The sequence below is a fragment of the Dipodomys ordii genome, unplaced genomic scaffold (genome assembly GCF_000151885.1).
Source record: "Dipodomys ordii isolate 6190 unplaced genomic scaffold, Dord_2.0 Scaffold1, whole genome shotgun sequence".
Taxonomy (NCBI): domain Eukaryota; kingdom Metazoa; phylum Chordata; class Mammalia; order Rodentia; family Heteromyidae; genus Dipodomys; species Dipodomys ordii.
The window spans coordinates 23,400,468-23,416,589 of record NW_012267217.1 but is presented as its reverse complement, the minus strand read 5'-3'; the positions used below and the strand labels follow the sequence as shown (position 1 = coordinate 23,416,589).

Sequence of the window (16,122 nt, the reverse complement as noted above, 5' to 3'; positions counted from 1 at the left end):
TAAGGCTGGTTATTTAGGATTGAATCCCAGTTTACCTATCTTCTAGTTGAATAACCTGGACCATTTCTCTATACCTTTTGTGGCTCAGCTTCTTTTTTTCCCTTTTTTGGGGGGCTCAGTTTCTTTATCTGTAATATAGATAGTTATAGTGCCCATCTGAGGGAGATCTTGTGAGAATTAAAGTTCCTAGAAGTAGTAGCTGAAAACTGAACCTACCTTATAGAAAGGCTCAGTTCTGTTTCTTCTTAGTAAAGAGAGATTGCCCTATGCAACGAGCAATGGGCCTGTGAAACTATACAACTTCCTGGCTTCACCTGGGGACTGTTGTGATGACTGTATGACTTGATGTGCCCAGGACAATGTTAGGTTAGCCAGTGGGGTGTCTCAGTGGAATTTAAGTGTTTGTTGGCTTAGAGGATAAATTGCATGATTACCTTTCAGCAAGCTGGTCACCTACCAACTGTGAGCTGTGCACAACTCTAGATGACATAGAAACATGGTGAGATTAAATCAAGGGAAGGGACTGGCTAGAAAATGGAACTTAATACAATCACACAGCATACAGGAAATATAGTGAGTGGAAGATTCTGGCAGAAACAGAGCTCATCTAATAGATAACTTGATTTCTTATATTTTCTTGAAGATTGTCTGAGACATGATTTAGTCCGGCCAAGCCTCCATGAATGGAAGTAAAGGGCCACTTCTGGGACAAGGTAAGAACTGCTGTCTGGGACTTCCCTTCCTTCCTATGCTGAGGTGACTTGATGAGTGAGGAAACACACCTACACTGAAGCCTTGTGCAGTGAAGCCCTTGCCAGCCTGCAAGAGAGGAAAATGCTGTCTTGTGAAGCCATTGAGGTTTCTTGTTACAGCGGCACAGCTCATTCTGTTCTAACGTTGAAATGAGCACTGCTGTACTCTGAGATCATTTTTCAAAACCACAAAAACACAACGATCTCCTCTTGGCTTTCTTCTAACCAAGCTGCTTCATTCCACAGTATTTCAATGGGTTCAAGCCTCCTGTTTTCTCTACAGGATCTGCCAAGGTACCTCCAATACTCCAACAAGTTGCTTATTGTGTGCCAGAGATATGGATGGATTGTGACTGAGAAATGACTGTAGATTCTCATAATTCAAAGCAGAATTCCAACTTACCTACCTAAGAAGTCCTGGTTATCTATCTAGCCCCTATTTAAGGATTTCAATAAGGACTTGCTTCCCCTAAGGTTAACATTTGTTTGTTTGTTTTGTGCCAGTATGAGGGTTTGCACTCAGGGCCTTATTATCTCATTTGGCTTTTTTGCTCAAGGATGATGTTCTACTACTTGAACTACAACTATACTTCTGGCTAGCTATACTTCTTTGCTAGTTAAATGGTGAGAAGTGTTTCACAACTTTCCTGCCTGGGCTGGCAAAAATAAAAAGCACCACCAAGTATGGTGCTAATGATAATAATAGCTCTAATAACCTTGGGTTATTATTATAATATATAATTATTATAATATATAATAATAACCCAAGGTTATTAGAGCTACCCAGGGCTTCATTCAGGGAGTTCTTGAGGGCCTGGCCAAGGACCTAGTAAATCTAGCTCTGTTTCACCATCTACAGATTCCCAAGCCTTCTTTCCCATGTTACCACCTACTTCCTACTTCCCCAACCTGTTTGTGCTTTCCTGCTATTTTTTTTCCCATTTTTCTCCTTGTTACACATGATATAAGGTTGAACACAGACATTTATTTGTAAAACCACTCCTAGGGCTCCATGCACACATCAATGAAACCCAGGGGGAACCAGACAGATGGCATTGCTCTGGCTACAAATCCAGTCAACAGAAATACAGAAATGTCCTTTCCGCTGGAGGACACGGATGCACCGACATGTCCAGTGAGGAGGCAATTTGGTCTGACTTCTGTGAGGAAGTGGTAGGAGCCTCCTTTCCATTGGTTTGCGTCCCACAAATATCCACTGCAGGCCTCCGCGGTCCTCCACCCGCCGGCGGGAGGGTGGCAATGTCGGATGCCCGGACCTTCTCACATGCCCATCCTTATGCTCTGAATGATCTGAAAGATAGCTGAAAGGGGAAACCAAAACAGACAGCTCAGACACCAGACAGCATGCTGTCAGAGACTCAACCCACCCCTGCCCTCAGCTTCTGCTGACCCTGGCCTCTTCACAGTCTGCTCACAGCTGATTAGGTATTTCCTAACAAGGAGTTAAGTTAACAAGGGGTCAGTGAACTTCTTTCAAAGGCAGCCTGGCTCTGTCTGCTGATGGATGCCTTAGGGATTTAGGGCTAAGGCCTGCTAATTCCACCAGGAGTTAAGGCCAGAAATCCCTCAGGGTAGAGAGGATGGCAGAGGCTCCCGTCCCCAGACATGTTCTGTGGCTGCTGGGTAACAGGGGCATGTGGGCTTTTGTGCAGAAACTGCACTCATTAAGCAGGTCAGTGGATCTACATGTTCAAAATGGCCATGACCTGTAAAATAAGAGGCTCTGTGCGGAAAGGGAGGCCAGGTGCTCGCAGCAGCGCAGGAAGCTGGGCCTCTGGCTGTCTGAGGAACGCAGCATGCAGAACACAAAGACACAATCTGTGTCTTTTGGCTGCCTAAGAATCTCTGAAATAGACTATCTCTTATTCTAGAGCAATAGTGATTTATTCAGGGCTCAGTCTCTATGAGTTGGGCTGGAATAAGGGATAGCCTGAAGATCACAGAGGACTTCTGGATCCCTGACTCACTTGGAAAGAGCTGGTTAAATATGCTTCTACCCTAGTTCTAGCCATTAGACTTCAAATGTATCCCAGGAGATGTAATCTGGTTGTCAATGTGGACAATGATGATAAGAGTGGCTACAATATAAATGAATAATTTTTATGATGCTTTATTTTTATTTTTTGAAAGGAACCTTGGTATTATGTAATCATGTTTAAAAACAGAGTAAACCACTGAGCTGTCAGAGATCTGACCCTAGAAGATATCTAGGAACACAGCTTCCTAAGGTGACCGCAGCAAAGCTAAGCTTTTCAGAACCCTCAGAAAACAAGTCCTTTGCCATTTCATCATCTAACATTAGTGGCCACCTATAGGTTATATACCTATTATCTAAAATGCTTGAGACCAGAAGTATGTAAGATTTACAATTTTATTTTGGATTTTGGGATTTCTTACACATGTAAGAAATTATCTTGGAGATGGAAAACAAGTCAATACAAAATTTATGATTGATTACCTATGGTTCATGCCTATAATCCTAGATACTCAGGAGGCTGAGATCTGGAGGATTATAGTGTGAGATCAACCTGGTCAGAAAAATTCACTAGACTCCATCTCCAAAAATTACCAACAAAAAGCCAGGCTGGAGGTGTGGCTCAACTGGCTAAAATAGCAATGAGGCTGAGAAAGCATGAGCCCTAGTACGACCAACTTTTAAAATATCTATTTATGTTTTATATACACCACATACACATAGGCTTAAAGTACATGTATAAATATTTTAAATCATCTTTACATAAATCAAAACTTCATGGTATTGAATTTTCTACATATCACATTATGTCATCAGTTAAACTGCTTTAGATTTCACAGCATTTCAGATTTTAGATTTCTGAATTAGGGATGTTCAACATGTGCCAGGAGCTGTGCATTGAGAATACAAAGGGAAATAACCCAGAGGGCCCTGAAATCATTCTTGGATAGTTCATAGCCACTTCCTTTCCTAAATGAAAGATATTAACCATAATCATTTGGTATTAGGTCTTTTCATGAGTATTTGGTCCCTATATCATAATGAGAAAGAATAACTAATAATGCTCACTGTGATAGTTATAGAAGACAGACAGTGTGAAATAATGAAACAGCTTCTGGTTGCTCTGTTTCTGGACCTCCATTTCCTTTTCTTGTTTCTCTCTCTCTCTCTCTTTCTCTCTCTTCTTTCTTTCTTTCTCTTTCTTTCTTTCTTTCTTTCTTTCTTTCTTTCTTTCTTTCTTTCTTTCTTTCTGTCACCTTATTCTTATTTCGGCTCACATCTCTATTACCATGCCCATTTGCATCAGGCTGTCTTCTGTTATTTTGTTTCTATATGGGTGGGGAACTTTTTTCTATCAAGAGCTATTAGGATATTCATAACAGCATTATAAAAATGACTAATACAGGTAGATGTATACATTTGTCCCATGGGCAGCCAATGAGAAGCATGAATATCTGTTCTAGCATGTACCAAATGATTTTGTGGCCTGTATCAGTCCTTGGACTGGACATTCCCCGCCCTTGTGAGACTAAGCTTAAACAACAACAATAACAAATTAGAATTATACATTGAAATCTACCAACTTTACTCAACTTGGAAAGAACTCTCAGTAGATTAAGTGAAGGAGTTAGTTTAACAACTTAGGACATTTGGCTAATCTTGAGTTCTTGAGAGAGTCTTGACAGAGAAGACAGTATCCTACTAAACATAAACTTCTAGAAATACTTGATGCTTCTTTCCTCACTAACAAGATAACAAGAATTAAAGATTACATAAATATTTTGTATTCTGGCTCAACAGGAATACTAGGAGGCGACTGGACATACAACAACATTAGGAAGACAAGTATGCCATGCTTTAGACCCTGTTCTTGGGATTGGGGAATTGTCTTAATCTTGACAAAACAAGGTGAATTTATACAGAGTGGAAATGAGGGTGAGATGGAGCTGGATTGTACCACAACCACTGAATGGCTGTGTGACTACACACTTCACTTAATGTCTTGAAGGCTTTTCCTTCTTCTGCGACATGAAAACCATCATATTTGCAACAATCATAGGGATAAACATAGCATAAACAAAGGCTCCTCACACCATCAAGATGCCATGCCCCTCACCACTACAGATTCAGTATCCTTATCCAAAATGCTTGGCCATGGAAGAATATCAGATTTCAAAAATTCATGAATATTTGCATATAATATAAAGATCTTGGGAATGGGACCCATATCAAAACACAAAATTCATTTGTTTCCTATACACCTTACACACACAAGCCTGAAGGTAATTTTTATACATCATTTTTACTGCACCTGCATTGTGACTGTGACCTTCCTATCATACAAGTGCAACTGTTCAATTTTCCACTTGTAGTACTATATTGGCACTCAAAAAGTTTGGGATTTTGTAGCATTTCTTTCTTCTTTTTTCTTTCTCTCTTTTTTCTTTGTCAGTTGTGAGATCTTCAACACAGGACCTAGGTGCAGTCCTTGAGCTTTTTGCTCAAGGCTAGTTAGTATTCTATGACTTTGAGTCACAGCGCCACTTCTAGCTTTCTGGTGGTTAATTAGAGATAAGTGTCTCATGGACTTTCCTGCCAAGGCTGGCTTCAAACCACAGTTCTCGGGTCTCATCCTGCTGAATAGCTAGAATTACAGGTGTGAGCCACTGGCACCTGGCTTTTTTTGTTTGTTTGTTTTAGTACCAGGGCTTTAAACTCTGGGTCTTGTGCTCTGGGCAAGTTCACTACAACTTAGACCAATATCTCTATCCATTTTTGCTTTGCTTTTCAGGTAAGGTCTTGAGCTTTTTGCCCAGACATGCCTTGAATTGTGCTCCTCCTACTTACCTCCTCTGAGTAGCAAAAATTACAAGTATGAGCCACCATACATGCTCCTGTTTTAGAGCATTTTAGATTTCAGATTAGAAGTAGCCAACCTACATTATGATTAATACAATGACTACTGCTTATCTATGTTTGATCATGAAAATCAGTACTTACATATTATCTGCCACCCTAAAACGTATGTACTTTGAGAAATTATTGCATTTGGGCCCTGCTTTTTCTGTTTATAAAATGGGACATTTAAGTAACTTGAAGAATCCGAAGAACTAAATACAGCAATATATTTAAAAGATCTGTCCCTGACAAGTGCTCAAGAATGTTACTTTTCTCCCTTAATCATGTCTTTAGACAAAAAAAAAATCATCATTAGGATATTAATTTAGTCAATTAATTTAGTCAATTAATTTAGTGAATTCATGACTTAGCTGTCCTAGGTAGCGGTTAATCACTCAATTACAGAACTACTACAGATCTCTCTAAATCATCTTAGACAAGCCAGGTGCTAGTGGCTCATATCTATAGTCCTAGCTACTAGCAAGGCTAAGATCGGAGGAGCATGGTTTGAAGCCACCCCAGGCAGACAAATCTGATAGACTCATCTCTACCTCACCAGCAAAAAGCCAGAAGTGGAACAATGGTTCAAGTGGCAGAGTGCCAGTCTTGAGTGAAACAGCCAAGGGGAATGTGAGGCTCTGAGTTCTCTCGCCCCAGTAAAAGCACCAAAACAAAATAAAAAACCAGACAAAATTTGCATGCCTCCAAGTAGTAAGACCTTCCTTAAAACAACTTGTCTATTTCTTGGAGTTTGCTTTAAAAATAAAAGGACATTTCTGATCTTAATTGAATCTGTGAATTAACTTGCAAAAAATCCGGTAGTTTTGTTTTAATAGGTATGGAGATAGCCCTTTAAAACAAACCCTCTTAGAGAAATTACCTCGATTAGAGTCTATTTTAAGCTTACATCTCAGAAACCGGAGATACTGATGTGTTTATTATTCCTTTTCCAGTTGTATCCATGTCTTTTAAGAAGTCTTCCACATTTTATACCAATGTTAATTGTAATTCTGTGTGCTTGCCAATACTGACCTGCAGAGTAACCCTGGCCTTCTAAATGCTGACTGGAAGGCAGCGAACAGGAAGGGAGCCAACTGGAGTTCAAAGAGAAAGGAAGCAGGGAGTCTACACCCTGACAAGTTAATAACTTAACAGTGGGTGAACAAAGCTGAGAAAACAGCCAAGCAGGCTGCAGGAGAGGGGCAGAGAAACAAGCAAGGCAGGGGAGAGAAAAGATGCCAAGAAAGGGAGGGACGGCAGGCATTCCAGACCAGAGACCGAGTCTTGTGCAGGTCACTCACAGAGGCTGAGAAAAGTCTCTGTAAAATCTAGGTATTGGTGGCTCATACCTGTAATCCTATCTGAGATCTGAGGATCGTGATTCAAAGCTAGCCTGGGCAAGAAAGTCCATGAGACTCTTATCTCTAATTAACCACCAGACAACTGGAAGTAGAGCTATGCCTCAAAATGGTAGAATGATAGCCTTGAGCACAAAAGCTCAGGGACAGTGGCTAGCCCCTGAGTTCAAGCCCCACCACTAAGAAAAAAATAGTCTCTGTGAAAAGTAGGAAGTACAAGAATGAACAAGCTTCAAACTTTGTACCCACCTGTCTGCATTTAGGATCCTGGCCCTGGGGGACCTTAGATGATCATAGCTGTGGGTTCTTCAGCTTCTCTCATCTAACTTTTTGTGTGTGTGTGTGTGTGTGTGTGTGTGAAAATACCATACAGAGGGGTTACAATTATATGAGCAAGGTAATGAGTACATTTCTTATCAAGCATTGTTGCCTCCTCCTTTGTTTCCCCTTCCCACTCCTTCCCATCTCCCTCCCCCCCCCTTCTTACTCTCCCTTCTCCCCCAGCGGCAAAGTTGTAAAGTTCGTTTTTCAACATAATGCCTTGTACATCTCATTGTTGCAATAGGTCTGCCTGTATCCCTATTTAAGCAATTTGTTTTTTCCCTTCCCCTCCACAAGTTATACCAACATCAAATACAGTAAAAACAGAGGTTATACCATGGGGGAGTCTCATCTAACTCTTAAGTCCCTAGGCTAGAGCATGCTCAATTCAGACAAACAAGAACAGTGTGCCTGATTCCACATCTTCCTGGTACCCAGCCCACATGGTCCACTTCCTTTCCTTCTATTCCTGCCTCAATTGTCATTATCCTAGCTTCTCCCCTCACTTCATAAGAAGCATCTTTTGCTGAAGTCATGAAAGACCTTGTGTCACTGCATGTAACAAGTGTTCCTTGGCCTTCTTTTTTTTTTTTTTTTGGGTCCGGTCATGGGGCTGAACTCTGGGCCTGGGCGCTGTCCCTCAGCTCTTCAGCTCAAGGCTAGCGCTCTACCACTTGAGCCATAATGCCATTTCCGGCTTTTTTCTTTTTGCTTATGTGGTGCTGAGGAATCAAACCCAGGGCCTCATGCATGCAAGGCAAGTACTCTACCACTGAGCCACCTTCCCAGCCCCTCACTTTTTTTTTTTGTCTGTCAGTCGTGGGGCTTGAACTCTGGGCTTGGGCACTGTCCCTCAGCTCTTCAGCTCAAGGCTAGCGCTCTACCACTTGAGCTACAGCGCCACTTCCGGCTTTTTTCTTTTTGCTTATGTGGTGCTGAGGAATCGAACCCAGGGCCTCATGCATACCAGGCAAGCACTCTATCACTGAGCCACCTTCCCAGCCCTTCCTTGGCCTTCTTTTGCCTCACTACCCTCTTTCCACCACTGGACACTAACATTGCCTCTGGGATGCCCCAGCCTCCTAGTTTCTAGTGTTCTTTTCTTTAGGTCTTTCTTCTAAGCTTCTTTTATGGGATCATCTTCCTCTTCCTAAACCATTAGACTTGGGCACTGATATCAAACCATGAGCATCACTGGCTTTCTTCTCTTCATTACATTTTCTCCTAAGGCAACTCATCCTGACCCACAGTGTCAGTGGCATCTAGCTGTTGACGACTCACAAATGTGTACCCTAGCCCTTACTTCTCCTCTAAGCTCCAGATGCCTATCTTGTACCACCTAACTGTTATCTTCATTTGAGTGGCTCTAAAATACTTCAAACTCATTAGGACCGTCTCGTGGTCTCTACCCACTGCCAAAATTGGTGGTGTTATCTTCCATTCTGCATGTGAACTCAAAATACTAGGGTCATCCCTCACACCTCCAATTGATGGCCAGGATGCATGGATTTCTCCTAAAAATATTGGATGTACGTGCCTTCTTTTGATTTCCTCCCACCCACCACCCAAGTCCAGGCCACATCATCTTTCTCTACACACTGCTATGATCTCCAGCTGATCCACTCCTGTTGTTCAATCCTTTCTCTACATTATTACAGAGTTATTGTTTATTTTTAAAAAGCAAAGAACATAGTGTCACTCCTATGTTTAACGTACTCCTGAAGCTTAGCACTGCCCAATTCTTTTTTTTTTTTTTTTGGGTCCGGTTGTAGGGCCTGAACTCTGAGCCTGGGCACTGTCCCTCAGCTCTTCAGCTCAAGGCCAGTGCTCTACCACCTGAGCCACAGCGCCACTTCTAGCTTTTTCTCTTTTTGCTTATGTGGTGCTGAGGAATCGAACCCAGGGCCTCAGGCATGCAAGGCAAGCGCTCTACCACTGAGCCACCTTTCCAGCCCCAGTACTGCCCAATTCTTCATGGTCTACAGATTCTGGCTCCTATCCACCCATCCAGATTCACCTGCTGCTCTCATCCCCCCGTGTGGTATCCCCTCATAGCTTCCAAAAGCTCCCTGGTCTTTCACAGAGCTGAAAACAATCCATTATTTCTGTCCTGAAATACTTCTCATCCCTGTCCCATAACCTTGTTTCCTTCATAACATGTATATATATATTTTTTTTTTCAGAGAAAGCTTCTTTGACCCATTGGAACAGAGGTTCTCAAACTTGAGTATGTATCAAAATCTCCTGGAGATGTTTTAAAACAACAGGTGCCGGGCTATACCCCCCAAATATCTAACTCAGTGGGTCTGGGGTAGGGACATATTGAGACTATTTCTAACAAGCTTATGGGGGTGTTGAAGCTGCTGGTCTAAGGACACACTTTGAGAACCACTTGCCCAAGAGTTTGTCAGCCCTTATATGCTTTCATAGACTCATTTAGCTCTTCTTTAAAGAATTTTACATAGTTTAGGATAATTACTAGATTAAATCATCTTTCTTTCTGAATTCCAGGTAAGTAGATACCATGTACAACATAGATCCACTGCAAAGAGTACAAAGATAAATACATTTATAAAACCTCCACTGAAATCCTAGCTATTTAGGAAGCTGAGATCGGAGGATCACAGCTTGAAGCCAGTCTGGGCAGGAAAATCTGTGAGATTCTTATCTTGAATTAGCCATCAAAAAGCCAAAAGTGGAGCTGTAGCTCAAGTGGTAGAGTTCCAGCAAGTGAAAAAGTTAATGGACAGCACCTAGGCCCTAAGTTCAAGTCCCAGTAATGGCATATGTGCCACACACACACACACACACACACACACACACACACACAGAAGAAAGAAAAGGAAGGAAGGAAAGAAAGGAACAAAGAACCCCTAAAACCTTACATTACTACTTTGCAAACCAAAAAAGATCAAATAGCTACCTTTGGATCCAAAAGTCCCAAGATCTGAGTCCTTAGAGAAGCCAAGACACCACATACCATAAAATACCAATGGCCTTGGATCATGTCATGCTGACCCTGAGGACTAACTCTTCCTGGCTACAAAAGAGTTCCAGAGAGACACCGGGAAGACTCAAGTGGTTCCCATAGGAAACTGTCAGAAAGGAAGACTTGTCAGATTCATAACCAACTTTTATTGAAAACAAATACTTGATGAAGAGTAATCAAGGCAGTTGCTGAGAAGAGAGATTAAGACAGACCAGTGGAATATCCTTTAGGATAATAAGATAACTCTAGAACTCAAACTGTATTTTTCATTGGGAAAAATAAAAGATGAAAGTCTTGGTTTCAAAAAAAAAGTATAGGCCCTGAAAGATAAGCAGATATATTAGGAGACAAGACAGTGGAAAGGCAGCTCCTTTCTGCTGAGAAAGAAAACAGAAAGCAAGATAACATTCTCTGGTAGCTTCTCCAAAGATGGAGAAGAAGGAATAAAGAGAGATTCAAGAAATAGAAAAGGGCAAGAAGGCAATGCTAAAAAGCAGATATTATTAGAAAAGAATGTGATGCCTTCTAGCTACATTAAAAAATAAAAAAAGCAGAAAAACGTTCCCTAGAAAAGAGACCCTATGCAATCTCAGATACTCCACCAGGGTACCGGGTAGAGTGGCACATAACAACAGAGGCCAACGGTCACCTTGAGAAAACTGATAGCTGGTGAGATGTCTCTTTGAGGCTGTCCAACTCAGATCCTGAGGAAGGAACTCCAGAGCAGAAGAATGGTTTCTATCCTTCTTCTAGGGCCATCCACTTCCTCATATACCTCATTTGCTGGTTTTCAGGGTGACTTCCTCTGGGGTCAAAGTTTCCAGAGAGTTCTGTCAGTCTTCTGCACAGGCCAGTATTTATGTGCTCAGCCTGCAAACATGGCAGATTGAAGTCTGTCCTAGAGCAAGTGTCCAGGAAAGAGAGAGAGGATCAGGGGCACTAGTGGCGCAATCAGGGAGCAGCTTGTGGCCATGATAATGTTCCCTCCATCTGGGAACAGGCCTTGGTTTAACTAGACAACAGGAATTTCTGGAAAACACATTTTACTAGCAGAGGAAAATAGGGGATGTTTTAACAAGGGTTTTAACACAGTCCTATGCTAAAGGGTTGAAATTAGTGGAAAATTTTTACTCCATAGGATTCTTATGGAAATAGTAAGAGAAGGAATGTGAACTAATAAAAAGCAGCTGAGTGTTAGAGTCTAAAAGAACTAGGTTTGGTTACTAGCTCTCTCACATTTTAGCTATAGGATACTGGCTGATTTCCTCCATACATCTCAGTTTGATTATCTAGAAAAAGAGCCTAATAAATAGCTTCTTCTGGAGATTGTGTGACTAGAAGAGAAAAATGTACATGTAAGATCTGGTGTTACAATATATTAGTCCTCAAGAAATGGTAGCCAAGGCTAGGTGCCAGCAGCTTACACTTAAAATCCTACCTACTTAGGAGGTAAAGATCTGAGGATTGCAGCTCAGAGCCAGCCTAGGAAGGAAAGTCCATGAGAGTCTCATCTTCAACTACACACTGAAAAGTCAGAAGTAGAGTTGTGGCTCAAGTAGTAGAGCATTAGCCAAAGGAGAATGTGAGGCAATGAGTTCAAGCCCAAATACTGGCACAAAGAAACACAAAAATAAGAAATGGTAGTGAAAACAGAATGCATCAATGGGCTAGTTTATAGTTCTTTCTGACAGCAGACAAGGTGTGGTGTCCCTGCAGAGGTGGCATTCCTACATCCCTGGTCCTTTGGTTATAACTCCACCTCTAGCTGTCCAGGTGCAGCTAGTCTGGGCCATGTAGACTAACATTGCCAATCTATGCTCTCCTCTCAAGTTATCTTGCTAGCACAAAGCAAAACCATCAAAATATGTCAACTTCTTTTCCCTTCTCTGAAATCAGTCAGAATTTTTGTTAGAACCTTGTCAGGGGGTTAGAGAATAAGAAGGTGGTGTGAGAAAGGACCAGACATACCCTTACAATAACAGTAAATATTTATAAAACTGATCAAGCCAGGTATTGGTGGCGCATGCCTGTAATCCTAGCTACTCAGGAGGCTAAGATCTGAGGATTTATGCTTGAATTCAGCCCAGATGGAACAGTCTATGAGTCTCATCTCTAATTAACCACCAAAAAAGCTGAAGTGGAGCTGTGGCTCAAGTGGCAGAGCACTAGCCCATGAAAAACACTAAGGGATAGCATTCTGGACCTGGGTTCAAACTCCAGTACCAGCACAAAAATAAAAAAATTAAAAATTAAAAAAAAAACCCTGACCATGACTCAAGTAAGATTTTTATATGTGAAATGTTAGTCCTCAGAATTAGTAGCCCAGAGGATCCTGGGAGTACTGAAAAAGTCCTACCTTCTTTTAAGAATGGCAGAACCAAGATTCGATATAGGCATAAGTCATTTGAACCAAGCTACATAGCCAAGAAGTAGGCAGCACCACATATAAGCCTAAAGTCTCATCCTAGAGTTGGACCTCCTAGCAACCATGCTAACTCCCTCCTGTGACATATGGATATGCTCATTTGGTAGTTTTCAACCAACATGCTCTAAGATACAGTCCTCCCTTCAATCTTGTATTCTAGAAGATTTTATAGCACTGCCAATGCAAAACGTCTGACTTTCCAAACTAAGGCTCAAAGACATACCACCACTAAACTGGTGACCACATGGGGGCCACACTGGGGGTGAGAACCAGAAGAGCATAACAAGAGCAGTCCTTTGGCTTTCTGTGTGTGCTTAGAACATCCAAGACTCACAGTCTTTTCACTCTTCCACTTCATCTTGAATCTGTGGGTGTGGCCCTTGTAGAAATGAAGAAGGGGATGGGTGGGTGGACCTGGACCATCTCACTCAAGAGGTTCAGGCCCTGCCAAAGAGAACGTGAGGGAATGATTTCTTTACATCTATTCTAAAAGGTTGTAATGAACAAGGACCTGCTTATGATATGTTATCTCTCTCCAATCCCAGTCGTCCCAGGCAGAGTCTCTGGGGAGTCCAGAAGAAAAGTACAATCTGTTAACTGACAAACAAATGCAATATCCCTTCCCAGAAACATGGGGTTGATGGGATGGATAGCGCCAAATAAACCCATCAGACTCTGTGCTCCAAGGCCTTAACTCTGTAGTGACAGTTATTTGATGGCACCCTCTTTTGTAGATGGAGAATCAGAATATCCAGCAATACAGGATATCCACACTCACAAACACACACAATCCTACCACCCACAAACATATACAAACACACCCCTGCAAACACAGAAACCAACATGTAAAACACAGAAAATCACACATACACAAACACACACAGGAGCCTACACAACTCCAACTACAACAGCTCTTCTCTCATTTATTGCTCTCTAAGATTTGAACAGAGTTCTTCAGCTTTAAGAAGAAAAAGGACAAATAAAGGCTGAAAGGCCGAAAACTATTCAGGCTTTCTGGTCTCAACTTTTTTTTCTTTCTGATTATTAAAGTAACCTGATTGTTGACAAATTTATATAGCATGGAAAATTATAAAGAAAATAAGTCACTAGTTAACCTTATCTCCCCAGAGGCCTCCTCTTGCTGGGGAGGCTTAAGAATAGACACTGAGGCTTTGGAGCCATTTAGATTCTCAGAATCTCTAATTAGGAAATGAATATCAGGATTTGCCAGAGAGGAGATGTAAAATTGAAATTAGGAATACATGGGGGAAAAGTAGCCCAGGGGAACTGGGGCAAGGTTGGCATTTCCAAAGTTCCTGCAGAGAACTGGAGGGTGATGGGAATTAAATGGTGGCTCTGTTGATCCCAGATGAAGCCTTAATTGAGGCTTATGAACAAAGAAACATTGAACCAGGCTGCAAGGAGCTGCTGCAAAGAAAGTGTCACAGATTGCTACTGTACAGTGTTAATGTACAGGTCCCAGCACAGGCTCTGAGGAGGTGAAGAATGCCACGAGTCCAACAGAAGCACACACATGCAGATACTGACTCTAAACAGTCAAACTGTCAGCATAATATATTAAGGAAAGGACCTACTATGACCAAGACCAATAGGCATTCTAATCACAGGGAACTAAAAGCACTGAAGACAGTTGGTCTGGGAATACTGTGGCCAGGGATAGCTAAGATGAAAATGTGCCCTGTTGACAATACCACTCTCATGACAGACATTACTAATCAACTGGTGACTATTTTCTCATTGAGCTTAGGTGTGACTCAAGAATCCTTCTCAATAAGGTTCTTAAAAAAGAAATAAAAAAAGAAAAAAAGAAAGAAAGAAAGGAAGGAAGGAAGGAAAAGAAAGAAAGAAAGAGCTGAAGATGTAAGAGAGAGAGGGGGGAAGTAAACAATCCAGGAGTTAGAGTTCGGGCATAAACAGCCGTGACAACTATCATTAATGGTCAGAAAAGAGCATCAAGTCTGCACAAGCCTTGGGAAGCTAGCAGCTGGTATATCTGTGTGACAGTATCTTTGCAGTGAACACTCTCAGACAGACATTCCAGGTCATGCTTGTCTCTGCATCTCAAGATAAAAACAAGCACTCTTTAAGAAGCTATCAAACAGTTCTCCAAAGAGGTAGGTTTTGAAACCTGGTTCAGAGAGCCAGGGTGAGCTGCTTATCTGGAAAGAGGCTCCAGTGTCTGAACAAATGGAAGATAACACTCTTACAAAAAAAGAGGAGAGGAAAAAAGGGCAATCTTCTAAGGGGGCTTAAATTCCTTGGACTTCAACGTGAATCTGAAACTCGGTGGATTAAGTAGAGACAAATTCAGCCACTTCAACAGGCTCAAGCCAACCCAAATCCCAGGGTGAGTAAACATTCAATTGAGAAAAAGGTTTTAAATTTCATATACATATATGTAATATGCATATATACACACAAATGCACACATATGGTTATTAAGTTCAACAAAATTGATCAAAGCAAAATATGGGACTGAATTGTCCTAGTTGGACAGTTGCCATGTCTCACAAAAATGCACTGTCCCCAGCTCAGAAGGCTGAAATCAGGAGGATCACACTTTGAGGGAAGCTCAGAGGAAAGGTTTACTAGGCCCCATTTTAACCAATTAAAAGAAGAGTGTATGCTTGTCATTCTAGCTGTATGGGAAGCTTAGTCTGGGCAAAAAAAATGATAACTTGTATGAAAATAACCAAATCAATAATAGAGGTGTGATACAAGTGGTAAAGCATCTTCCTAGCAAGTGCAAAACCCTGAGATAATAACCCCAGTACTGCCACACACACAAAAAACATTGTTTCCACTGTTTTATATCATAAGGGCAACTATACTAAAAAGCTCTATACTAGGGTTGCTTCATGAAAATTAAACATACATTGTACTTTCAGTCTTTAACTTAAAGTACAAACTTCTCCTCTGACTTTGGTCTGCATGCCTGTACTTCTACCTAGGGAAGCATCAGTGGTATTATCTCTGAAAACTCATCCTTGGGGTGAGGAAAGCCACAGCTTTCTGCTAGATTAGGAATATCAGTGCTGGCTCTATCAAGGAAATCCCAGCCTGGGAGGATGAAAGGCAAATGGAAGTCTAAACACCCAGGGCATTGCACTGTTTTTCCCATGAGGGCTCAGAGGGGGGAGTGAGGTGAATGCAGCTTAGGAGCTTTGTTATAGGCCAGTACTTAGTACTTAGGTCCTTACAACTGCCTTTGGAGGATTTCTTATCTCTACTTTCCTTTTTACCCTCTTTTCTCTTTCTTCATTCTCTCCTTCCTTCCTTCCTTCCTTCCTTCCTTCCTTCCTTCCTTCCTTCCTTCCTTCCTCCCTCCCTTCCTCCCTCCCTCTATCTCCCACTTTTCCTTC

At 41.6% G+C, this 16,122-nt stretch overlaps 1 protein-coding gene across 1 annotated transcript in view; it reads right to left on the bottom strand.

Annotated features, from left to right (window-relative positions):
- Positions 1-2,025: 2,025 nt before the first annotated feature.
- Serp2 (stress-associated endoplasmic reticulum protein family member 2) overlaps positions 2,026-16,122 on the bottom strand; it is a 24,997-nt gene continuing 10,900 nt past the window's right edge. Inside the window, exon 3 of the mRNA XM_013038102.1 lies at positions 2,026-2,074. Coding sequence (XP_012893556.1) covers positions 2,034-2,074 — 41 coding nt within the window. The 3' untranslated portion in view covers positions 2,026-2,033. The remainder of the gene's footprint in view (positions 2,075-16,122) is intronic.